Source organism: Ovis aries, chromosome 14 (genome assembly GCF_016772045.2).
Source record: "Ovis aries strain OAR_USU_Benz2616 breed Rambouillet chromosome 14, ARS-UI_Ramb_v3.0, whole genome shotgun sequence".
Classification (NCBI taxonomy): domain Eukaryota; kingdom Metazoa; phylum Chordata; class Mammalia; order Artiodactyla; family Bovidae; genus Ovis; species Ovis aries.
Genome location: NC_056067.1, coordinates 52,408,132 through 52,431,584, shown reverse-complemented (window position 1 = coordinate 52,431,584; position 23,453 = coordinate 52,408,132). Strand labels below are relative to the sequence as shown.

Genomic DNA, 23,453 nt, shown 5'->3' with positions numbered 1-23,453 from the left:
CCAGGCCCTGGACACACAGTGAGTCAGCAGAGTTAACAGGAAACGTGGGTGGGACTAGGCCCCCTGCCTGAGTGCCCAGAAAACTCCCCCCACCGCCCCCCTCAGTCCCAAGGGTGAAGCATCTGGTGGCGGGGAGGGGCTTGATTCCATCAGGACAAACAAGGCAACTCCAGGGAAAACTCGGAGTGGAGTGCAGTGTGTTGGAGCCAAAGCACGCAGAGGTCAGCCTGGGAGATACAAGTCCTGGCCTGTCCCCTGTGGTGGGGAAGCCTACTTCCCTCCTTGGAGAACTAAGGGCGTGGGAGAGGACAGCGTTGGCACCTCCAGGCTCCAGCCAAGCTTCTCTGAGTGTAATTTCCAACCGGCTCCTCCAGCCCTAAACAGCAGGGGCCAGTTGCACACCCTCAATGTGCCTCTCTCTGCAGTCTGCACCCAGCACCCAGTAGGCTTGTCAGGGTAGACAAGCCAACCACCCACTTGGAGGAGAGAAGGAACAAGAGGAAGCGGTGAAAGGTCTATGTGCAACAAAACGGTGGTGAGGGCAAACCCAGGTGAAAGGGAGAAAGAAATAAGCCACTCCAAGAGCAAAAGAGGGCTTCCCAGGTGGTGCAGTGGTACAGAATCTGCCTGTCCATGAGGGAAAAACAAGAGTCGGACATGACTGAGCGCGAGTCACACACACACACACACACACACACACACACACACACACACACACACACACACACACACACACACACACACACACACACACACACACACACACACACACACACACACACACACACACGCAGGAGGTAAAGTGGAAGACAGAAAAAGAGACAGAGGCAGGAAGGACAGAGACAGAGGCAGGAAGGAGGCAGAATCAGATCAGGCAAGAGGGAGAATAAGAGTAGGGAAAGAAAAAAAGAAATGAAGATGGCTAGATTAAAAAAATTTTTTTTTTTTAGCTACGCTGAGTCTTTGTTCTGGCAGAAGGGCTCCGGAGCATGCAGGCTCAGTAGCACATGTGGGATCTTAGCTGCCCAACCAGGGATGGAACTGGTGTCCCCTACATTGGGAGGTGGATTCTTTACTACAGGACCACCAGGCAAGTCCAGAAAATGGCTCAATATTCACAGCAGTGGTCCGAAGTCTTTTGAGTCATGAGGCAGATATCATGAAGCCAGGCCAAACGAGGCTCAGCGAGGTTGCTTTTTGCCCAGAGTAGTCAGGGGCAACCGAAGAGTTTAACCCACTGGTGGATTTGTTCCAGAACTTTGTCTCAGCAACAAATCGGTGAGAATTAAGGAAGAGAGTGAGCAGTTGTGAGTGGAGATGGAGGAAAAAGGGAAAGACTTAAAAGGGGACTTGCGTGAGTGCTATCACTTCCTATGGACCATAGCCTGCACCAGGCTCCTCTGTCTATGGGGTTCTCCAGGTAAGAATCCTGGAGTGGGTTCCCATTGCCTTCTCCAGGGGATCTTCCCCACCCAGGGATCAAACCCATGTCTCGAGTCTCCTGCACTGCAGACGGCTTCTTTACCACTGAGTCATGGGGCAACTCTGAAAGGGGACAGAAGGAAAGAGACAGAAAGAACACCGGCATTCACAGGCTCAGGGGGCAGGACAGCGCGCTGTGTAGTCAGCAAGGGGAAAAAATGGGAAACTGAGGCTTGAGCTGTGACAAATCACACACGGACGCCCAGCAGCTGCCATGAAGCGTGATAAATCTTTATTATGCTAGGGCCCACCAGGAGGGCAGCTGGGGCAGCGGCAGGACCTCCTGCAGGCTGGGGGCACCAGGGGCTCGGGGTGGGAGTAGGGGGGCCCCCCAGGGCGATGCCCGGGCGCTCAATGATTCTCGCTGGGCGGAGAGGTGGGGCTGAGGTGCAGAGCCAACTGCACCTTCTCGACCAACCCGGCCCACTGGCGCTGCATGTCTTCCACGAGGGGCTCGAACCAGCTCCTGAGGCGGGCCTGGAAGGCCTCGGCCTGCAGGCGTATCTGGCTGCCCTGCTCCTCGACCTTGGAGCGCACCTCCTCTAGCTGCTGGCGCATCTTGTCCAGGCGGTCCTGGGCCCGGACGCCCACCTCCTCCAGGCGCCCGTGCAGCTTCTGGCGCCAGGCCTCGGCGCGGTCCAGCAGCGGCTGGCCGACCTGGGTACTCAGGGTGGCGGCCCGCGATTGGCTCTGCTCCACCAGGGGCCTGAGGCGCTCGCGGATGGCGCTCACACTGCGCTCAGCGCCCTCGCTGGCCCCAGCTTGGTAGACTGCCAGGCGCTTCTTCAGGTCATCGGCGTCGCGGAGCAGGCGCTTGCGCAGCTTGCGCAGGTGGGAGGCCATGCGGGCCCGCAGCTCCTCGGTGGACTGGCCGAGCATGGCCTGCACCTCGCTTCGGTACTGTGCCAGGCGGTTCCGCAAGTCCTCCATGTCGGAGCCCAGCCGGGCCTGGGCTGCCTGCAGCTCCTTGGACACGCGGGCCTGTGTCTCCTGGGCCATGGGGGCTAGCTGTCCCTCCAGCTCCTCCCTGTAGGCCTTCACCTCCTTCATGGTCTCCTCCATCAGCACCCTGGGGGCCGAGAGGGCAAAAATGGAGAGAAGAGGTAGGGATCCTGAGCTAGGGTGATAGAGGGAGAGATGCAGAGGAAGGTGCCAGACAGAAAACGCCGAAGAACAGGATCAGAGAGAGGGAAAGCCAGGAGCCCAAGGAGAAAAGAAAGCCAAGAAATGAGCAGAGACCAGACCCCCGCCAAGTGTTGGTGATGGGGACGGAAAGAATCCCAGATCAGAGGAAACTGGGGTCCCGAACACACTGCCCACTGGAGGGATGAGGGGCCAGGGCGGAGGCACTCACGTCAGTTCCTGAATGACCTGGGTGTTGAGCAGCTCCTCCTGCACCTGGTCAGACAGCGTCTGCACCCAGCGCAGGTAATCCCAGAGGCGGCCCAGCACCTGCTCCCAAGGCTGGCTGTCCTGCCCCCGGGGCTGCTCCGGAGGCAGGGGCTCCTCGGACCCCAGCTCTCCCTCCATATCCGCCTGGCATCCTGCACACAGACAGTTCACCGCGGTCAGGGTCCTCTGCCCGCTCCAGGCACACAGTACCCGGTACAGAGGAGGTGCTCCACAGAGGCTGGTGGGCTTCTTTAGAGCACTGGGGGGTGGAGATGGGGTGGAGAGACGCCCAGCCGGTTTAAGCTCTTGATAAGCATGGATTATGTGTGGTCCACGTACTGCCACGCTGGGGCGATAGAGAATAAAACAGCCCCAGATAGAGAATAATCACCTCTGACACTTAGCTGCTCCTCACTACCTGCCTGACAGCAGTGCGCTAGAAACTCTCATTTTAAAAGGATGGGGAAACTGAGGCTCTGAGAAAGTAAAACTGCAGCTCAGAACCAAGGAATGTCAGAGAGACCTCAGACCCGGGGAGACAGACCAGCAGATGAGAGGACCCACGGACCACGGACGGGAGGACGGCAAGCTGAGGATGGGAGGGGGTGGGGCAAAGAACCTGGGCAAGCTCCGCCCCCATACCTGCCAGAAGCGCGACCACCAGGGCAACCCACAGAACCTTCATCTTCTGGCTTGCGATTGGCCAACCTGAAGGAGGGAGAAATTGTCACTCAACCCCGGGGGGTGGGGGGACTCCCTCCCCCTCAGAGCCCCGCCCCACCCGGTTTTAGCCTTCAAAGCCTCGCTCCCAGCAACATCCTAATCCAATTCCAAATATTTACCCAGCGGCCCCTACATTGTCTATTTCATTTCCTCATTGTCTTCTCTTATCTCCCCATCCCCAGGTCTGCCGCCGCCTTAATTCCATCCCTCTCCCAGGGTTCAGATTCCACTCAACCCGCCTTCCCCTCCATCCCGGAGTTCCCCGAGAGCCCCGGCTGGACTTTCTAAAGTTCCAACCTCGCATTCCCCTCTGTATCTTCCCATTCTCAGCTCCAACTTCACATCTAAACGCTGTCATCCGCATATTCGCTAATTTAATCCTCATTTAGAAGTCCTTCAACCCACGCTTTAGCTACCGTGCCGCCGCCCCTGAGCCTCCCTTACCGAAAATCTTAGGACAATTGTGGGCATCCAGTAGGTGCTCAGTAAACAGCAGTAACAGTTAGTGGGTTTTTGCTATCTCTCGTCTGGTTTTTCCTGCAGGTCCAGCTGCTCCCCTGAACCCACCTTCCAGTCCAAACGGGATACGCCTGCTCCCCACCCCTCTAGGTCCAGTCCCCTGTCTCTGGTCTCCTCCTCTGCTCAAGCTTTTGTCCTGGTCCGGGCGGCGTCGGACCGTCACCTCGTCCACCTCTCCCGCAGCCCGTCCCCCACAGAAGCCCTGAGCTGGTCTCCGTGGCCCCCAGCTCTGCTTCTCACCGCGCTCTTCGCCTCCGGAAACCGCGTCCTTCGCCTCCGGGATTGAGCAGGGACTCACGGATCCCAGATTCGTCCAATTATAGGGCTCCCCCCTGGCCCGCCCACTTCTCCTGAGCTGGGGCAAGCTGGGCCAGCCCCCTCAGGTCACGAGGTGGGCTGTCCTCCCCCTTCACACACAGCAAGGAGGGGAGGGGGTGGGGCCTGGAGGCCTGGCAGCCCCCACTCCCAGCCCCCTTGAAAAGATGACTTCTCACCCAGTAACTCAGGCGGCTTCCTCCATCCTGGTGGGTAGGTGAGCTGGTGAGGGCTGGGACAGTGGGCATGGAAGGGGCTGGAACAGGCCACTGCCCACAGCACCCATCCCCTGCCCTTCTCTTTTCCAGCGGATGGATGAATAGAATTTGGGGAAAGGACTGGGGGCCTGAAATCCCTGGTTAGAGGAAGGAGGGGGTTGGGACTCTGGGTAGGGAGGGGGAAGGGAGCTGGCTGGCTGGATAGAAATGGGATAGGAGTTCTGGGGACAGTACAAGGTATCTGCTACAAGCCCAGGCTTTGAGAGTGCAATCTGGACTTTACCATGAGCTCCCTCTTGCCCTCTTCCCTTGGGCACAGGAGAGTGCCTCTCTTGAGCCCCCTTCCCCGGTTGAGACCTGAAAATCCAGCATTTGTCCCAACTGTGTATTGTTCCTTCAGTGGGGCCTGAAGCATGCTTCAGGACTGTGCCTGCTTAGGACTGTGGATTCCAGAACCAAACTGCTCAGGCCTGAATCCAGGCTCTGCCAGTTGTCAGCTGTGTGACCCTGAGCCAACGACCCAGCCTCTCTGAACATCCAGTTTCTTGGTCCACAAAACCAGGAAAAGAGTTGCACTTAACACCGTCATTCGGTGAAGCAACAGGCTACTGTGTGTACTGAGAACAAGTAGGGTTAGCTGGCAAACAGTGGCCCCATGTTGGACTTCAGTTCTGTGCTGGGCCACAGTGAACACTCCTGTCCCTCCCTCCCTTGCAGCCCTGTTCATGAGCCCCAGCTGTTTCACAGACGGGCATCCTGAATTGAGAGTGTTGTAGCCACACTCTCTGCTCTCTGGGAAGTAAACTCACTCAGAAGGACAACGCAAATAGTGGAGTGCAGTTTATTACACCAGTGGGCCCAAGGCAGAGTCTTCTCTTAGCCAAGGACCCGGTCAGTTTTTGTGACAACCTTATATACCCTAAGTGTACATGCTCAAACCCTCCTCCCCGAATTCCTCAAAACTAGCCTGGATAATGTGAAGGGGCTAAATCATGATTCATATATTAGTCCAGACACCTAATTAGGCTAACATATATCAATAGGTTTTGTGCAGATAACAATTTGTTTTCCTCTGGGGTAGATTAGTATATTCTTTTCGGCGACAGAAAGTCCAGGAACAAGTTCTGGAGTCCCTTTATCCAGGGGTCTGTTTTTCAGTTGGAATGTTGCTTTTATAGATTCCAGGCACAAAGCTCAAAGTCCACTGGGAGAACACCCCGGCATGTAGTCCAAAGTTTTCAAGAAGTCTAAAATGGGGTCCTGCAGCCAAGATGGAGTCCGCTTTGCCCACTTTCCTCTTTTATTCCTCTCTCTTGATGCTCCTAACTCTCAGTGGGAGCATCACTCATAGGAATATATTGTACCCTAGGCCTCCTAACACCGATCTGGGAAAGTGAGGTTCGTCTCTAGGTTACAAAGTTAACAACATGTTGTAAAGTGCAAGGGCCGGATAACAGAACTATTAAAATGACAGTGAGCGCAGTTTCACACCAGTCACCCTTTACCCAAGATAGGACCGAGGTCCAGAAGGGAATATTTTCATCTGACATTGCTTTTGCTTGGTCCCTCATGTCACCCAAAGCAGTCGTTACAGTGCCAGATAAATCAGGAATGTATATACAACGGTCAGCCTTAAGTATGGCACAGGTTCCATACACAACATTCAACCTTAAGTATGGCACAGGTTCCTCCCTGTGAGGCGGTGAGGATGTCTAATGCCATTCTATCCTTGATTTTTGTTGTCTTACTTGATGCAAAAAAACCTCATAGTCATATCACCCCTCTGTAGAGGTGATACGCGCCGTGGGAGCCCGTCCATCCCAGATAGAGGCATGGCGCTGGACTGGCCCAACAGCCTTGTGCCCCTCTTTAGAACAAATCCCAGATACCTCACCTCCTCCTGGCAGATCCGAGCCTTCTTTTTCGAGACCGGGTAACCAGCCTCTATCAGCAGTCCCAGCGAGGCCTTGGTTCCTTCCCAGCAATCATCCTTGTTCTCAGCGGCCAGGAGCAGATTGTCCACGTATTGCAGCAGCCAACAACCAAACTTTTCTGGCTGAAATGCGCCTAAGTCCGAAGCCAGGGCTTCTTCAAAAATGGTTGGAGAATTTTTAAACCCTCAGGGGAGGGGGGTCCAGGTTAGTTGTTGTTTGGCGCCCCCTGTTGGGTCTTCCCATTCGAAAGCAAAAATTGGTGGTGATACCTGGGCTAGGTGTGTACAGAAAAAGGCATCTTTTAAGTCCAGACAAGGATAGAACTTTTGCACTTCGAGGGAGGAAGCTGAGTAAGGTATATAGGTTTGGGACTGTGGGTTGCAGGGTCATGGAAGCTTGGCTGACCAGCCTTAAATCTTGTATTGGCCTATAGTCCTGTCCCCCTTCCTTTTTAACTGGCAGGATTGGTGTATTTCATTCTGATTGGCATTCAATCAGGATGCCGGCCAGTTTCAGTCTATATAAATGTGGCAGTATGCCGAGACGAGCCTCCAGGGGCAATGGATACTGGCGTTTTCTAACCGGGGTGGCACTGGGCTTAAGTTCTATTATTATTGGAGCATGGTGTTTGGCGAGCCCAGGGGGGTTTCCTTCTGCTCAGACCTCGGGCAGTTGTTGAGCCAGTGTTTCCTCCCGGCCGTTCATCCCCTCTAGTCTTTTCTCAGTATATTCATGTAACCTCCATTCATCTTGTGGGGTAACTGAGAGGGAGAGTAAGTAAGTAGCTGGGCGGGTCAATGTGCAAAGTGGGGTGTTCGTGGGGGGAAAAGGTCACTTGTGATCCCAGTTGAGAGAGTAGATCTCTTCCTGGTAGAGGTACTGGGCATTCAGGGATATATAAGAACTCATGAGTCACTTGGTGGCCCCCGCCATCTGGCACTTTTAGGGCTTACAGAATTGTTTAATCATTTCCTTTCCAGGTATCCCAGTTATGGCAGTGGCCTTTTTCGAGAGAGGTGCCGTGGGTTCAGTTGCTACTGACAATCCTGCTCCGGTATCCACCATGAAGTCAGTAAGTTGGTCCCCTGCTTTTAATGTTATCATGGGCTCTTGTGGACCTGTGTCTCTGAGCCCCGGCATCCCTATTCAGTCTCTCATCCGTCAAGGCTTGCCACTGTACTGGTTGATTCCCGGCTTTTAGTGGTTTTAGGACATTGGTTTTTCCAGCGGCCAAACCCTCGGCACCAGGCACGCTGATTGGGCTGTAACGTGGACCTAGGCTTTCGTGGAGGTTTCCTGAGGGAGTGGTCTCGTCTCCAGGAGGGAGGGGCTTTCGTGGGCAGCCTGGCAGGCCTTCCCAAGGCCACGGCTAGCATTGCAAATCTCTGGTCTGCTCAGTTTTTCAGTTTCTTTCTTGGCTTCCACATCTCTGTTTCTGAATATTTTGTTTGCAATTTCAACTAGTTGGGAGCTGGACATTGATAATACTCCATCCAGCTTCTGGAGCTTTCTTTTAATATCAGGATAAGCCTGTGACACAAATGTTGAGTTTATAATGATGTGAGAGCCCCTGGCTTCGAGGCCGATCAGCGTATAGAGTCTATAAGCCTCACACAGTCTTTCATAAAATTCAGAAAGGGGCTCGGCCCCTTGTTGCACTACTCCGGCAGGTCTTGCCTTATCTGTAGGCCTGCGGGCTCCTCTTTTTAGTCCCTGTAGATGGCTGTACGCTATCTGTCTAATTAGTTTCTCCCCTCGTCTGTATTATAGTCCCAATTAGGTCTGTCATCGGGGAGGGTTTGTTTCACCCACATTTGTGGGTTTACAGTTCCTTCTGGAACCATTTCTAGCAGCCATTTCTTTGCTTCAGTAAGAATTCTATACTGTTCTTCCGTACTGAAGAGGGAAGTTAATAATTGGATAATATCGTCCCATGTCAGTCGGCGGGTACAAAAAATAGTTTCCATCAATCTCATCATATCCTGTGGCTCCTCTGAATATGGTGGCGTATATTTTTGCCAGTTCAAGATATCAGTAGACAAAAATAGTTGATAGTAGTAGGCCACGGGAGCCTGGTGATAATTACTGTCTTTCCCCTGTATGCAGGCCTGCTGGACTTCCCTAAGGGGCATCTGAAATGGTGTCTTTTCCTCTAACTCCTTGGCAGAGAACAGTCTCTGTTTAATTCCAGTGTTCCCCTCCCTTTCTCATCGGTACTCTTGGGGAGGTGGGGGTGTTGGCGGTGGATAGAGCTTAGGTTGTGCCTCTGGGGTAGGAGCTGAATCCGGAGGGTGGTATCCAGTGGTCCCTCCCGCTGGGGTCAGATCCTGCTGGGGTGGTGGCTCTGCGACCCCTGGGGGGGGGCTGAAGGAAGGGCCGGGGACAGCGTTGATGCTGGGATGTCCTGTGGCCTCCGTCTGGTGGCTGTTAAGGCCCCGGCCTGGCTGACACATCTGAGGGCCGGTTCATCGTCCAGTACAGTGGGGGAGGAAGTTCCTCATTTGGATCCTGTAGAATCACTTTTTTATCATCAGTTTCTGTGCCTTTTTCCTTCTCCATTTTGAATATAAAATCGTGCCCATGGTAGAGGAATCTTGGGCCAGCTGTAGCCGGGAGTATGTACGGGAACCGGTCGGATGTCCAGGCTTCCCCGTGACTATCACCTAGACTGCTTTTATTATTTTCAAGTCCACTGTGCCCTCTGGTGGCCAGCCAACTCCCATAGCAGACGATTCGACCTTGAAGAGGGTGCACAGCCGGCCAGGTGTCATTTTTACCCCATAGTCTCCTCTGAACCCCTTTTTGAAACTTTTGATCACAGTGGTCAGTATGGTTGCCTTAGATCTGTTTCCTCCCATTTTGCCTACCTTTCCGGGAGTGTCCCTTCTCCTGTTGGCGGAGTTTCTGGTACCCCAGATACTTCTGATATTTCCACTCGATGAAGCACTTAAATTGCCACTCGGCTTCTTCCCTGATAGGATTGAAAAGGGCTTTGCCGGCCAAGTCCCAGAGGGAGAGGGGAGTCCAGCGTGCTTTCTCCCGTTGTTGTATGTGTTTGAACCAGAATATCACTTTGTCTAGGACCACTTCTCCTGAAACTTGAAATGCTTTCTCTGCCTTGGTGAGCTTGATTGGGTATCGACAAAAGCCCAGGTGAGTTAAATAACCCGCGTCCCAGGCGATCTCCGGAGAAGCCAATTCGTACGCGCTTATATATTTCCCTTTCTCTGCCTTAAGAAGCTTGAGGGGATTGAGGCTTTCACAGCGGATGGGACACTTCCTGGGGGAGGGCAGAATACGTGCACACAGAGACCGAGTTTCTTCCCCCAGTAACCCTCTTGCGATTGCCTGGTAATAATTTTCCCCAAGACGCCACCTCCTACATGACAGTCACAATAGAGTCTTCCTTAAAACCCCGTCACATCCGTCAACCTGTACCCAACAATCGCAGTCTCTCATACATCAGCCACCGTAGGTCCGTGCGCTTCTCTAATCTCAGGGGGCTGAGCAGGCCCCCTCTTCCACCCTACTGGGTGGGACCCTCCTTACCTGAGCGCTCAGTTTCCTCTCTACCATCCACTACTTGCTAACAGGAGAGGTCCGGGCGGTGAAAGGCAGAATTCTTCCAGAGGGACGAGGCACCCTCACCCCTCTAGGTGATTCAAGCCTCAAGGCCCTGGAGGAGCCCCATATGGGACTTGTCTCCTCAAAGTGCGGAGCGTCCCGGCCAATGCACCAAAAATGTTGTAGCCATGCTCTCCGGGAAGCAAACTCACTCAGAAGGACAATGCAAATGGTGGAGTGCAGTTTATTACACCGGGGGCCCAAGGCAGAGTCTCCTCTTAGCTGAGGACCCGGCCAGTTTTTGGGACAGTCTTATATACCATAAGTGTACGTGCTCAAACCCACCTCCCCGAATTCCTGGAAACTAGCCTGGATAACGTAAAGGGGCTAAACCATGATTCATATATTAGTCCAGACAGCTAATGAGGCTAACATATATCAATAGGTATTGTAGAGATAATGTTTTGCTCTGGGGTAGATTAGTACATTCTTTTCGGTGATGGGAAGTCTAGGTACCAGTCCTGGAGTCCTTTTATCCCGGGGGTCTTTTTTTCAGCTGGTATGTTGTTTCTGTAGATTCCGGGCACATAGCTCAAAGTCCACTGGGAGAACACCCCGGCATGTAGTCCAAAGTTTACAGTAAGTCTAAAATGGAGTCCCACAGCCAAGGTGGAGTCCCCTTTGCCCACTTTCCTCTTTTAAGAGGAGATTCAGGGTTGAGGTGGATGGTAAAGTCACCCTGAAGAGTTGGGATTCACTCCTGGTCCTTTAAGGAGGTGAGGGCTACTGGATTCTGTGGGGCTGGGGAGGCTGGATGCCTGGTCCCAGGAAGGGACCCTCAGTGCCAGCCTGTGCTGGGTTGCTGTCAGCCTGTGTGCTCTGGCCTCAGAAGGCGCTGGCAGGGAGTGGGTGGAGTGGCTTCTCTGGGCTATATGGGGTCATCATGGGTCAGCAGCCTCCCTGCCCAGACACTGTGTGAGTGAGAACTTTCAGTTCCCCTGTCTGGAGAGGGGTTAGTGATGTCAGCTTGCCTCAGCCCTAGGTGTGCAGAACTGACCCCGCCCAGGAGTCAGACTCCAGCCCATCCCTCCCCCACCCCACAAGAACTGAACGATTCCAAACTCTTTCCAGGTGCTCAAATGCTTCCTGAAGTTTCCTGAAAGCTTTGACCTTCTATTATAATCAAGTCTTAACACCACTTCATCCCCTGCCCCTTCTGGAACCTGGAAAGACCCCAGAGTCCCAGTTGGCTGCCTCCCTGCACCCGCTTCAGTTCACCGGGACAAAGTCTTCTGCGGCCTCGCTGGCCACGCCAGGCTGAGTGACCACAGGCTACACCCTCCCAGGGAGGGAAGGCCTGTGATGTCCTCGTCGGGAAGGTCACAGGACAGCTGTGGGTCCTGGGCCAGGCCCTCCCCCTCTGGCCTGGGCTCTGGCCGGTGACCAGGCTGGATCCCCTTGCCCCCACGGGTCACTGCGGGAGATCAGGGCTGGACCAAATGGGCCGCAGACACAGAGGAAAACAGGGGCCTCCCATTTCTTTTTTTTCCACGTATATTTTTTGTTATTTTTTATTTTTTTGTAAAATGTCCCGGTTCTTCCATAACTTATAAACATGATTTATACCGAGGGGTGGATGGGAAAGCGGGCAGGGGCGGGGTGACTGGGGACGCACCTCTCCTTGCTGCCCCCTTGGGGCTGGGCCCATTTGGCCATTTCGGGGGAACGGGGACACCCCAACACCTCCCTGAGGTTGTCTGGCCGCCTCTGCCCCTGGTGCTCAGAATCCTGTAGGCCCCTTGACTCCAAAATTGCTTCCTGGACCCCAAGACTACTGGGCACGCGGCCCCTTGTCCTCCACATCCTGCCGTGCCTGTCCTTCGGAGAATCCCCCCTTCAGCTGCTGGGGTGATGGGTCCCCTCCTTTCCGCAGCCCCCTGACCCCAGAGGAGGGAGGGAAGGGAGGGGGAGGGGGGCTCAGGTCTCCCCTCCGTGGCAGGGGGAGGGGGAGGTGGGATCAGAAGGAGGAAGGGTGAGGAAGGCAGGCCTTCGGGGGCTCAGCCAATGGTGAGGCCGAAGCCGCACTGGAACTTGTTCTTTCGGTGATTCAGGAAGGCCCCGAGGGCCAGCGTCAGGGGCAGCGGAGGGAGCTTCTTCTCCAGTGTGGCGCCCACAATCCAGTTGCTGTCCACAGAGCCTGTGGGTGGATAGCTGTGTGAAGAGCCTCACCGGACACATCAGACACCACCGGCCAGGCCGCCGACTGTGCTGCCCTGCCGCCCGGAACCCTCTTCACGCCCCCAAGTGCTTCAGCCTTGAGTTCCGCCACCCCTCCCCTCCGGAAGCCCTTGGCCACCCCGTGGACTACCCTCCCAGTCCCAGTCTTGTCCACATCGGGTCGCTGCTGTGTGTGGATGGGCCTGTCCCCGCCACTGTGAGCCCTGGGTTGGGGGGGCCAGGTCACTGTTGTGTCCCCAGCTGGGCACAGAGCAGGTGCTGAGTATCTGCTGAAACAGAGACTAAAATCTCTAGGGCTCGTGCCCAGGACCTGATGGGTGTGCAAGTGCTGCCGTCTGTACCCAGTGGAGCTCAAGGACTCACTGAAAGGGAGCAGAGACGCTGGCCTCAGACCCGGGGCTCACTGCAGAGTGAGGGCTTAAGGCAGGTTTCAGAGGCAAAACAAACCCCTCTCCCTGGGCCCCCTGGCTACTTTTGCTAAAAAAAAATTTTTTTTGGCCACACTGCATGGCTTTTGGGATTTTAGTTCCCTGAGCAGGGATTGAACCTGGGCCCTCAGCAGTTGAGAGTGAGACCACTGGACCACCAGGGACTTCCCCTGGTTGCCTTTAGAAGCCTTGAACCAGGGCCACTGAAGCGGCCTTTCCGGGGTGGTCTCCACACACCCCAAACCCAAGAGCTACTGAGACACAAAAAGAAACTTAAGATGAGACTCAGTCAGCCTGGGGGAAGGTTGTGGGTCTGGCTGTGTCCGGGGAGCCTCTCTAAGGGGAGACAGTGGGGCAAGGCCGGCTGCGCTCCAACTTGCCTTCCATGCGTGAGAAAAAGAGAAGCAAGGGCCGTGCATACAGACTGCTGAGGGCTGCTGGCTGGGGTGGGGGTGCTCCCTGCAAAGCTCGGGCCCAGGTGCCCCCTCACAGTCTTCGGAGCACTCCTGGGTAATGTGGGCCGGCATGCTGCCCTCTCCCACTTCCTCGGCCCTCACCGTCTTAACGAGCGCTCCTGGGTAACGTGGGCCAGCATGCTGCCCTCTCCCACTTCCTCGGCCCTCACCGTCTTAACGAGCGCTCCTGGGTAACGTGGGCCAGCATGCTGCCCTCTCCCACTTCCTCGGCCTGTACCCCATTCAGGGCCGGGTCACCTCTTGCTTCTTTCTCTCAAGGAAAGCGAGATCTGTACCTTTGAAGAGGAGGTTGGCCTTGGGCAGGTCCAGCTGGTACCCAAAGGAGACACTTGTGTCCTGCATCCTTGTGCTGGCCTCAAACTCCACACCCACCTGCAGCTGGAGGGGCCAGGGCAACACACACGAGTCAGCCTCCTAGGCTGGACTCTCGGGCATGCCAGTCCTGGGCACCCCATACCCAGCCAGCCAGTCCCCAGATGGGCTCACCTGGTCACTGGCTTTGTGGTAATACGTTGCATGCATGCCCGCCTGACCCAATGTTACTGTCGCCAACCAGTTGTTCACTGGAAGAGAGCAGGTGGGTTACCAAGGGGGCTTAGGTAGCCAGGGGCCCAGGTTTTGCCCCTCTTCCCTCAGACCCAGGAGTCCAGCCCCCAGCCCCTCCTCCCTTAGTCCCAGGGCTCCGGGCTCCCAGACTCACATGTGTATTTCCCAGCTAGCGACATAACAGCGCCCTCCTCCCCGGGCCGCCGGTGGTAGACCAGCTCTCCGCCCAGGGCCAGGCACGGCGTGATGCTCTGGAGGTAGTGGGCCACGAGGATCCCTGCAGGCGAGAGGTAGAGTCATGACTTCTGAGCTTGGTGGTCAGTTTCCACCCGGTTAAGGCAGCACCAGACTGGACTCCCACTTCCTTGGGCCTCCCACTTGGGCTCCTTGCTGGAGTCGTTCACAGGACTGAGGTCAGCCTCCCACGGCCCCCAGGACCTCATCTACTCTGCATTCACCTCCCTTTACACAGGAGGCTGCAGAGGCTGAGGAGTCAAGTCGCTCCCACATGGTCACAGGACACGTCAGGGGCAGAATCCAGGGCTCCCCATCTCCTGAGCCCAGGCTTTGAGCCACCCTGCCGCCACGAGTGGTAGGTGAGAGCACACTTTGGGGCACCAGACGGCCTGGGTTCAAATCCCAGCACTTGCTGCAGGGGTAACTGAGGGCCACTGGCACCACTTCCCTGTGAGCGGGACACCTCGCAAGACTCTGAGGAAGAGCAGAGAGCTGGATGCAGGCATGGTGTGCACAAGGCGTGCTCAGCACACAGCCAGGGCCCGGCTGCCACGGAGACCCGCCCTGCGGAAGTCCAGTTCCGGGGCCCCTCGGCAGCAAGGATGGCTCTGAGGGGCCCTCAGTGTTTGCTAACCGCCCACTCCACCGCCGGGCTGAATTCCTTGAGCCCAAGGACTGATACTGTCTGTCTTTGAGAGCCCAGGAGAGTGGACAACCACAGAGGTCATCACTGCAGAGGGCAAGGGCCAGGGAGGAAGAGAGGCAGTGGGGGACACAGAAGGAGTGATGATGGAGAACTGGAAAGCAAGAGTCATCTCTGTAAAGACGGGGAAGCAATCAGAGATGGAGGTGGATGGCGGGCCCTGACGATGCCCAACCTGAAGGACAGAGCAGATGAGGACCGGTGAGGTAAGCTTAGAGATGGACACCCAGCCAGAATGGGGAAGACCGGGGCAGGAGGGAAGGAGGTGGGGACAGGCAAGGACAAGGAAAGCGCAGACGTGCAGATGCTTCCCTGGACAGAGATCAGAGGCACCGAGTGGGGACTGGCCTGAGGGGGCGGGACAGGCCGGGAGGACAGGATGGGACCTGCTCGCATTTTCAGGCACACCCAGGCAGGGACTGCCACTGGGGGCGGCTGCGATCAGGGCAGGCTGGAGCTGGCTTCTCCCCGCGAGTGGGTGACACTGACCCACCTCCTGGCCCCTCCTCTGCCAGCTGGCTGTTAAGCCACCACCCGCACACCTCTGGACAAGAGCAGCCTCTGTCCCAAGAGAAGGGGAACCTCGGGCCCACAGAGGGAAAAGTGACCAACCAGGGGTCACACAGGGACTTCAACTCAAGAGCCTCTGGTCATGGTTTAGACTGAGAGCTTCGAGACCCCAAACTCCTCTCCCACCCCCATCTCCTCGGCTTGCCACACCCTCTGCTTCCCAAGCCCTACCCTACTCCTTGGCCTCCTGCCCCAGTCTCATCCTCTCCAAGCAGCTTCACACGTAGAGGGATCTTGTTAAAGCGTACACCCGACCCTGCTCCCCCTGCTCAGAACCTGCCATGACGCCCCAGCATCAAGGACACCCTGGCTCCTTAGGACACGGGCGCAAAGCCCCCCGTGGTTCATCCCCAGCTTTCAACAGACTTCCTCCGAGAGCTTCACAAGTCCTTGCACAGTGCTCATCCTCACAGGTCTTTTCCTTGAACATCCTGCCCTTTCCTAGCACCTCCATCTCCTTCAGATCAGTTTAGTTCAGTTGCTGAGTCGTGTCCGACTCTTCACGACCCCATGGACTGCACCACACCAGGCCTCCCTGTCCATCACCAACTCCCAGAGTTCACTCAAACTCATGTCCATTGAGGTGGTGATGCCATCCAGCCATCTCATCCTCTGTCCTCTCCTCCTCCTCCTGCCCCCAATCCCTCCCAGCATCGGGGTCTTTTCCAATGAGTTAGCTCTTTGCATCAGGTGGCCAAAGTATTGGAGTTTCAGCTTCAACATCAGTCCTTCCAATGAACACCCAGGACTGATCTCTAGGATGGAGTGCCTGGAGTGGCCATGAAGAACCCACTGAGTTAAAAACTCCACGAGAAGGAAAACAACACCTATTACAGGTCTGAGAACAAAGAGGTGGCCTCGGACAAGGGGCAGAGTGTGGCTTTCCTGGAACCTATGGGGCTGGGGCCATACCTGGCTCCCTGGGGAGGGGGTTCACAGTCGGCTCTTGGCTGGGGCCTGACAGAACAGCTTCCTGCCCTCCCCACGCTGCGCTCCCTGGGGCTTTGGCCACGTAGCCTTCCTCTGGGAGCGCTGCCCTCCTCTTCACCCTCCCCAGTCTAGACACTGGCATTGAGAGGCACTGTCCTCATCACTCCAGGCGAGCCGGGCCCTCCTGTTGTAAGCTCTCACAGCAACCTGGACCTCTCCCGAGTAGGCGTTCTCCCAACAGTAACACAGTCACTGTGATTATTTGTCTTAAGGCAAGTGTCTTGGCTACTGGCTGGGGAGGGGCTGTGTGTCCCAGGGTGGGCACACACTCGGGGTGCTCAGAACGAAGCCGAGGCCCCAGAGGAGGAGCTGAGGCCAGGGGAGGGGACCAGGTAGTCCGCGGGCTCCTCGTTAGGCCTTGACTGTGATTCTAACGCCAGGCCTTCTGCTTTCTCGCTGTGCGATCCTGGGGCAGGGCCGATTTCACCCCAGACCTTGCCTTCCTCACCTGTGAGAACCCTGATCCCCCTGCCTGTTGTGGGGCGGCCCAGAGACCCATCCCACAGTGAACCCTAACTAGCTGTGTCTGGCCTCATAAGGGGCTGACAGGTCCGCCCATTGATTCCTTCACCACGGTGCACTTGCTGTGTGATTGTGTCTTTGAGATGGATGGGGAAACCAAGGCTCAGAATGGGTGGAGCACCAGCTGTCATTGGTCATGAATAATTACATGAGTAACTACTCATATCCTCAGTACTGCCCTGGGCCCAGAAGTTCTGATTGGTGCTTGAGGGGAGGGAGGGATGTCCATAGGGACTAAGAGACAAGAATGTCCCTGGTGGCCTTGGGCTCCAGGGAGGAGAGACCTAGAGGTCAGCGCTGAGGAGCAAGAGAGGCCAATGCTGGTGAGTGTTTGCAGGGGCGGAGGCCCTGGTGCCGTGGACTCTGGAGGTGGCCTTGCTGTGTGTCCTTGGGGAAGTACTTGCCCTCTCTGGGCCTCAATCAGACAGGAATAATGGCAACGCCACCCCACAGGGCTGTGAAGGATTGCACGAGCCAATCCTCATTGGCTCCAGTGACTGGATGAAGGCCCGGGTGAGCACAGTATGCCGAGGGCCTGGCAAAGGGCGCCAGGTGGGAAATAGGACCTGTGGTGTCCGCTGCTCACTCCTTCGCGCACTATTTTCTGAGCACCTACTCTGTTCCCAGCACAGTTCCAGGTGCTAGGCACCTTCACGCACTCACCCCCCAAGAGCCTGCTCTTCCTGATAGAGCGAACAGCAGGCAAAGGAATCTGGAATCACCAACTCTACCCTTCTGGTGGGTCAAGCCCCCCCTGCCCCCCAAAAAGGCTGACTTCTCAACTCTGACCTCCCTCTTATCCCCCACACGGAATCCAGCAGCGAATACTATTGCTCAGCCTTCAAGGTACATCCAGACCCCCAGACCTCCGCTTACCCCCTCCGCTGCCCCCTTGTGGCCTGGTCTCCAAAGGTGGGCACAAGAGGTCCTGTAAGAAGCTATGTCTGACGATCCTGTCCCTTTCAAAATCCTCTTGTGGCCTCAGACTCAGAAGCTCTCCAGAGCTTTGTTTCAGCCCTGCCATCCTGACTTCTACCGCTTGCCCTCCTTCCTCATTTGTTACAGCTCCAGTCCTCCTCGATGCTCCAGGGAAGGGCCGTACCTCGGGGCTTTCGCACTCGCTGTTCCTTCCAGCCGAAAAGCTCTTTTCCCACATGTCTGCTCGGCACCTTCCCTCACATCCTTCTGTCTTCATTCAGATACCACCTATGTAATGAGGCCTTCTCTCAAGACTCCACCCGCCCCTCCCGACGCCACCATCTTTCCATAGGGCTCCATCACCCACCTGCTTTACTCGTGTCTCTAGAATGGAAGGTTCCAGAGACTTCCCAGGTGGTGCCAGTGCAGGAGATATAAGACACCTGCGTTCAGGTGTCTTACGTAAGACCCTGGGTCAGGAAGGTCCCCTGGAGAAGGCCATGGCAACCCACTCCAGTATTCCTGCATGGACTCTACCCTGGACAGAGGAGCCTGGTGGGCTACAGTCCATGGGGTCACAGAGAGTTCAAGAAGCCTGAAGTGACTTAGCACGTGTGCACGCCCCCCTTAATATACATAATATAAAAATCACCACTAGAATGTCCAGAAGACAGCCTTAATTTTCCTTAGTTCACCACCATATCCTCTGGACATGCAATGTATGACTCATAGTCAAGAAGCATCAGATCAATGTAGAGAAATCAGAGGCAGATGCCCAGAGACAAAAATAAAAAGGGGGGAAGCACAGCGGAGAGACCAGAAGCACAGACATTAGTCAGCAGGTCCTTGCCCCCGAGCCAACCCAAACAGGAATCTTCCTTGTCGCCCTCCACTGCAGACTGACTTGCCTCCCCTCAGCTGCATGTGGGCTCTGCCTGCCTTGGGGTCAGCTCTGTGCCCCCGAGCAACCCCAGAGCCCCAGGAGCAATGCAGCAGCTCATTTCCTTGGGACCTGTCACATGCCTGACCCCATTTGAGACTTTCCACACATGACCTGCTCAACAACCCTGTAAGGCAACCCGATTTTAACAAATGAGGAAGCCAAGGCCCATGAGGGTGACGGAAGCTGCCCCCCCCCCCCCCCCCCCGCCTCGCCCTCAAATGCAGTGAACCCAGTGGCAGAGCTGGGACTTGAACCTGTTTTTCCCCCCATGAGGCTACAGGACCTAATTGATGCTCTGTGTTCTGAAGTCACGCCTGCCCCTGAAACCATTTCTTGGACGGCAGAAAAGGAGGGTCAGAGGGAGAAATGGACTTGCTGGGCATGGGGTCTGACCACCTTCCAAGCCCTGTGCCTCTTACCTGAACCCACCAGGACGTCTGGGTTCCCCAAAGTGACGGCTGCTGTGAAGTCGGAGCCCCGGTACTCCCCATCCACCTGCCAGTTCACAAACTTTGACTGCTGGGTCTGTGGGGGGAGGGCCAAGTATGAGGGTGAAACTGAGCAGGACTCCATGGGGCCCGCCGGGGCACAAAAGGCCTTTCAGAGGCCTCCTCTTGTTGTCTGTAGGAAAAAGGCTTCAACCTCCTAGACATTCCCCGAGGGCAGATCCATTTACTCATCAGAGAAGAGAGAGAAAGCAGAAAGAAAGGAAAAGCAACTGGCTAAGAGTCACACAGTAGTGCCGGGAGGGCTTCTCTTAGGGCTCAGCAAGTGAAGAACCCGCCTGCAATGCAGAAGTCACAGGAGACACGGGTTTGATCCCCGGGTCAGGAAGATCCCCCTGGAGGAGGAAGTGGCAACCCACTCCAGTATTCCGAAGAGTTGTCCGAAAAATCCCATGGACAGAGTAGCCTTGTTGGCTACAATCCAAAGGGTCGAAAAAAGTCGGACCCAACTGAGTGACTAAGCACAGCACAACAGTGCCCTGATAAGGTGGAATCCTCGCTCCTGTCAAGGACTGCCAGGGCCTCCACCCAGGAGGAGGATGGCAACTTCCAGCTGAGCACAAGACTCCTGGCACACCACCCACCCTATGGCCTCACGACTGACCAACCAGAAGAAAGTCACACATCCTGCAGCACCCTGCCCTCAATGTGCCTGTAAAAGCCCTCCCCTGCAAACTGGGCTTCCCTGGTGGCTCAGACAGTGAAGAGTCTGCCCGCAATGCGGGAGACCTGAGTTCAATCCCTGGGTCAGGAAGATCTTCTGGAGGAGGAAATAGCACCCTACTCCAGCATTCTTGCCTAGAAAATCCAATGGACGGAGGAGCCTGGCAGGCTACAGCCCACAGCGTCGCAAAGAGTCAGACACGACTGAGCGACTTCACTCACTCACGCCCTGAAAACTATGGGGGAGTTTGGTCTGTAGACAACCAGCCACTCATATTTCTCGCTTGATCTTTGCAATAAGCCTTTCTCTGCTCCAGACTCTGATGTTTCAGTTTGTTTGGCTGCACAGTGCCTTGAGTTCTTGGTTTCAACACCCAAGGGCAGCTTGGGAGGCTGGGGGCCATCGCCGACTCCATCCTCCCACTCACCTGGATGGCCATCTTGGACCTGAGGCCAGGGCCCAGCTGATGAATGACCTGAGCATTGAGGCTGCCACTATTATCCATGTCACCCACCAGCACGGGGAATGCCTGCAGGGTAGAGGGCAGGGTTAGAGGTGAGAGGCCTAGTGTCCTGGATGGACATGTATGACGGGCTCTGGTGAGAAGCCTAGGACTGGGAAGCCTAGAATGAGGTCCTCTCCTCCAGGAAGCCCTCTAAGACCACCTAGGCTGAGTTAGGCTCTCCTCTGGGCTCAGCCTTTGGGTTCCCCCATTTCAGTCCTACTCTCCCCGGACTGTTCCTTTCTGGGGACAAGCTTATTCTCTTTCTCCACTAGGCTGTGAGCCCCTACGTCTGTCTCAGTTACTGCCGTGTCCCCAGGACCACCCAGCACAGAGATGGGCAGGACACAGGGGGTGCCCTGAAGGTTTGCTGAAAAAATAAGTTTATTGCATGGAAATAGTTAACACAAGCAAAAGCCCAATTTAGTCCCCCAATCCCACCTGTGTCCTGCCCCAGCCTCCTTTTGGGCTTCCAGTTTTGCCTTCCGTCTTCTAACCCAGCTTCCGCAGACAGCCTGAGAAATGCTATTTCCAAAGCACTCATATCACCGCATCGTCCCCTCCTTTAAATCTTTCCGTGGCTCTCTAGTGCCCCCTAGTGGAAGTTCAAATGCCTGGCTTGGCCTTCAAAGCCCTGCATGATCTGCAGCCCAGCCCTGCCCACTCTGGGTCATCACTGCTTGGTGACCCTGGTGTCCTCAGACTCACCCCGAGAAGTGGGGGTCAGGATGAAGGAACGACCCAGGTCTCGATGCACCCTGGAGAGACCTTGTTCCCACCTCCCCACACCACCAGCAGCCCAGTCTCCTACTGACAAAGCTTTCTTCCACTGACTGGCTACATTATTTGTTAGAAGAAAGATACAATGAATGAATGAATGGCAAAAGGTAACTCACCTCCGTGGGACTCAGCTGCTTCGTCCCCACGTACGTCACCCCAAAGTGGTAGTTGGACTCCCCGATTGTGCTGAGGGCTACTGTGTGGTTCACCTGGAAGAGGGAGGGCTGTGGTGATGAGCCCGTGCGCCACCCCCCAAGGAACCCAGCCGAGCCCATTTCCAGGTCAGCTCCCCTCCAGCCTGGGATGGGGGATGCTTGCCAATCTGACTTCCCAGTCAGGGCGTCTCTGGGCATGGCAGGGGATGAAGACTGGGAGGTGTGGCCTGACTAGATTAGACACTAAAGAGAAGGGATGTGTGGGGCACACCTGGTACTTCATCCCTGCCTGGATGTTGGTTGCAGGGGTGGGTCCCTAAACCCTACCACTGCCCCCAGATTGAGTGCTCAGCCTGGCACTGTCTCTGGTGTCTTTAAATATCAAGGAGCCCAGATCTTTAAGGAGAAGTTAAAGGACTGGAGAAGGGAATGGCAACCCACTCCAGCACTCTTGCCTGGAAAATCCCATGGACTGAGAAGCCTGATAGGCTACAGTCCATGGGATGGCAAAGAGTCGGACATGACTGAGCGACTTCACTTTCACTAAAGGACTCGATGTGCAGATGCAGAGGGATGGCTGGGATGACCTCTGGAGGATAATGGCACAAGAAAGGCTCACCTGGAAATGATTACTCAACCCTTTGTTGACTGTGAGCTTCACACCTTCCATCTGAACAGGAAACAGCTCTGAAGGAGAGAAAAATGCTGTCACACTTCAACACACACACCCCATCTCTCATCCCTTTCTTCCCTATGGTCCCCACTCTCCCTTCTCCAGGAACCCACAACCAGCACACTGCACAAAGCACCTCATCCAGTAAAGAGGCAGAACAGCCCGGAGGATGGGCTCAGGACCAAAGCCTTTGCCTGTATCCAAATTCCAGTGCCACCAGCTACTTCTACTTGTGTGACCTTAAGCAAGTTATTTTATCCATGTCAAACCTATCTGTTAGTTGGAGATTCTCATCACATAGAAATACTGCAAGGATTTAATGAGTTAACACACAGTGAATGCCAGCACAGTGCTCAATAACCCACCACCACTTTCACTACCACAATTACTCCAAGCCAGGATCCAGAAGCCTTGGGTTCCACCCCCACTGATCCATTGCTGACACTGTGACCTTGGGTCTCGGTTTCCCTCCCGATCACATGAGGCTGGCTTGGCCGATTCCTGGGGCACATGAGGTCCTTAAGGTTTTTCTGTACCGCTCTGGCGTTCCATCCTGAGGTTCCATCATTTGATCCCATCATTCTAAGCCCCAGGTTCAACGTTCCACTATTCGATCCCAACGTCAACTCCTAACGCTCTGTTAAATGATTCCAATGGTCCGTGCCAATTCCCAAGGTCCTCAGTGCGCTCCTCCTTCCCCCGAGATCCGGGCCATCACACCCCTGCCAGGCCCCTACCCCTCACCCTTGCACTTCCGGTGGCACTCCTCGAACGTGCCCGGGTTGGGCAGGCAGCCGCAGGCCCCATCGTCCCCAGTCCCTCCAGCGCTGGCAGCCGCAGTCCCGGGGGTCCGTTCGGAACCTCGACCTGTGCCAGCCCCAGCGCCCAGGCCGCCTCCGAGTGGCGGCAAAGTGAAGCCAGGAGGAGAGGGCGGAGGTGGCGGCAGTCCCACGAGGGGAGGCGCAGGCGGCGGCGGCGGCCCTGCGGGCGGCGAGCTAGCGGCCAATACGTTCCCCATGGTCGCCTGCAAGGGAAAAGGTCAGAGGGCAGAGGTCAAGGCCCGCAGGCTCCAGGCTGAGTCTCCAGCAAACACCCCCCGGCCCTCCCCCCCAGCTCAGAACCCCAATTCTTACGCGCGGTAGCGCCTCCTCCCGGTCCGGGCTCCGCTCCCACACCGTGGGCCACGCGCAACCGAACCCGCTGCCGCCGCCGCCGCCACGGTCGCCCCGCCCCACCGAGCCCATTGGTTTAGCGGGCCCTGAGGTCCTCCCGCCAGCTTCAGGGTCTGGCCTTACTATTGGAGTCATGGATGAGAGTCCCACCCACCTCTTTGGAACGTCTTTTTCTGTTGGTTCCCACTCGCAGACAGGTCACAGTACACCTCCGTGCCCTTCCCATTGGCTTGGGGAGCCCACGCCGATTGGCTCGCCATGCCGCGGGTTCCGGGGCTCACCC

At 55.9% G+C, this 23,453-nt stretch overlaps 2 protein-coding genes and 1 long non-coding RNA gene across 6 annotated transcripts; 1 reads left to right on the top strand and 2 right to left on the bottom strand.

Moving 5' to 3' along the window:
- Window positions 1–1,692: 1,692 nt before the first annotated feature.
- Window positions 1,693–6,703, bottom strand: APOE (apolipoprotein E). 3 transcript variants are annotated; one of them, XM_027978460.2, is made up of 4 exons: window positions 6,544–6,703; window positions 3,517–3,582; window positions 2,837–3,026; window positions 1,693–2,551 (listed from the first exon to the last, which is right to left on the bottom strand). In XM_027978460.2, exons 2-4 carry the CDS (start codon window positions 3,557–3,559, stop codon window positions 1,834–1,836), a joined length of 951 nt encoding a protein of 316 aa, XP_027834261.1. In that variant the 5' UTR covers window positions 3,560–3,582; window positions 6,544–6,703; the 3' UTR covers window positions 1,693–1,833. The 3 variants fall into 3 exon arrangements, with proteins under 3 accessions (XP_027834261.1, XP_027834262.1, XP_027834259.1); XM_027978461.2 differs by lacking the exon at window positions 6,544–6,703 and adding an exon at window positions 4,165–4,406; XM_027978458.2 differs by lacking the exon at window positions 6,544–6,703 and adding an exon at window positions 4,357–4,406.
- On the top strand, window positions 4,593–12,699 carry LOC105616899 (uncharacterized). 2 transcript variants are annotated; one of them, XR_003591571.3, is made up of 4 exons: window positions 4,593–4,644; window positions 7,564–7,655; window positions 9,665–9,736; window positions 11,279–12,699. It is a non-coding gene; the product is annotated as an uncharacterized LOC105616899 (long non-coding RNA). The 2 variants fall into 2 exon arrangements; XR_006056203.2 differs by having other exon boundaries at window positions 4,593–4,648.
- TOMM40 (translocase of outer mitochondrial membrane 40) lies at window positions 11,684–23,191 on the bottom strand. Its single transcript, XM_004015312.5, has 10 exons — window positions 23,132–23,191; window positions 22,743–23,022; window positions 21,945–22,012; window positions 21,287–21,379; window positions 20,316–20,417; window positions 19,138–19,243; window positions 13,990–14,112; window positions 13,776–13,852; window positions 13,565–13,667; window positions 11,684–12,344 (listed from the first exon to the last, which is right to left on the bottom strand). The coding sequence occupies exons 2-10, from the start codon at window positions 23,014–23,016 to the stop codon at window positions 12,205–12,207; spliced, it is 1,086 nt and encodes a 361-aa protein (XP_004015361.3). The 5' UTR covers window positions 23,017–23,022; window positions 23,132–23,191; the 3' UTR covers window positions 11,684–12,204.
- Window positions 23,192–23,453: the final 262 nt, after the last annotated feature.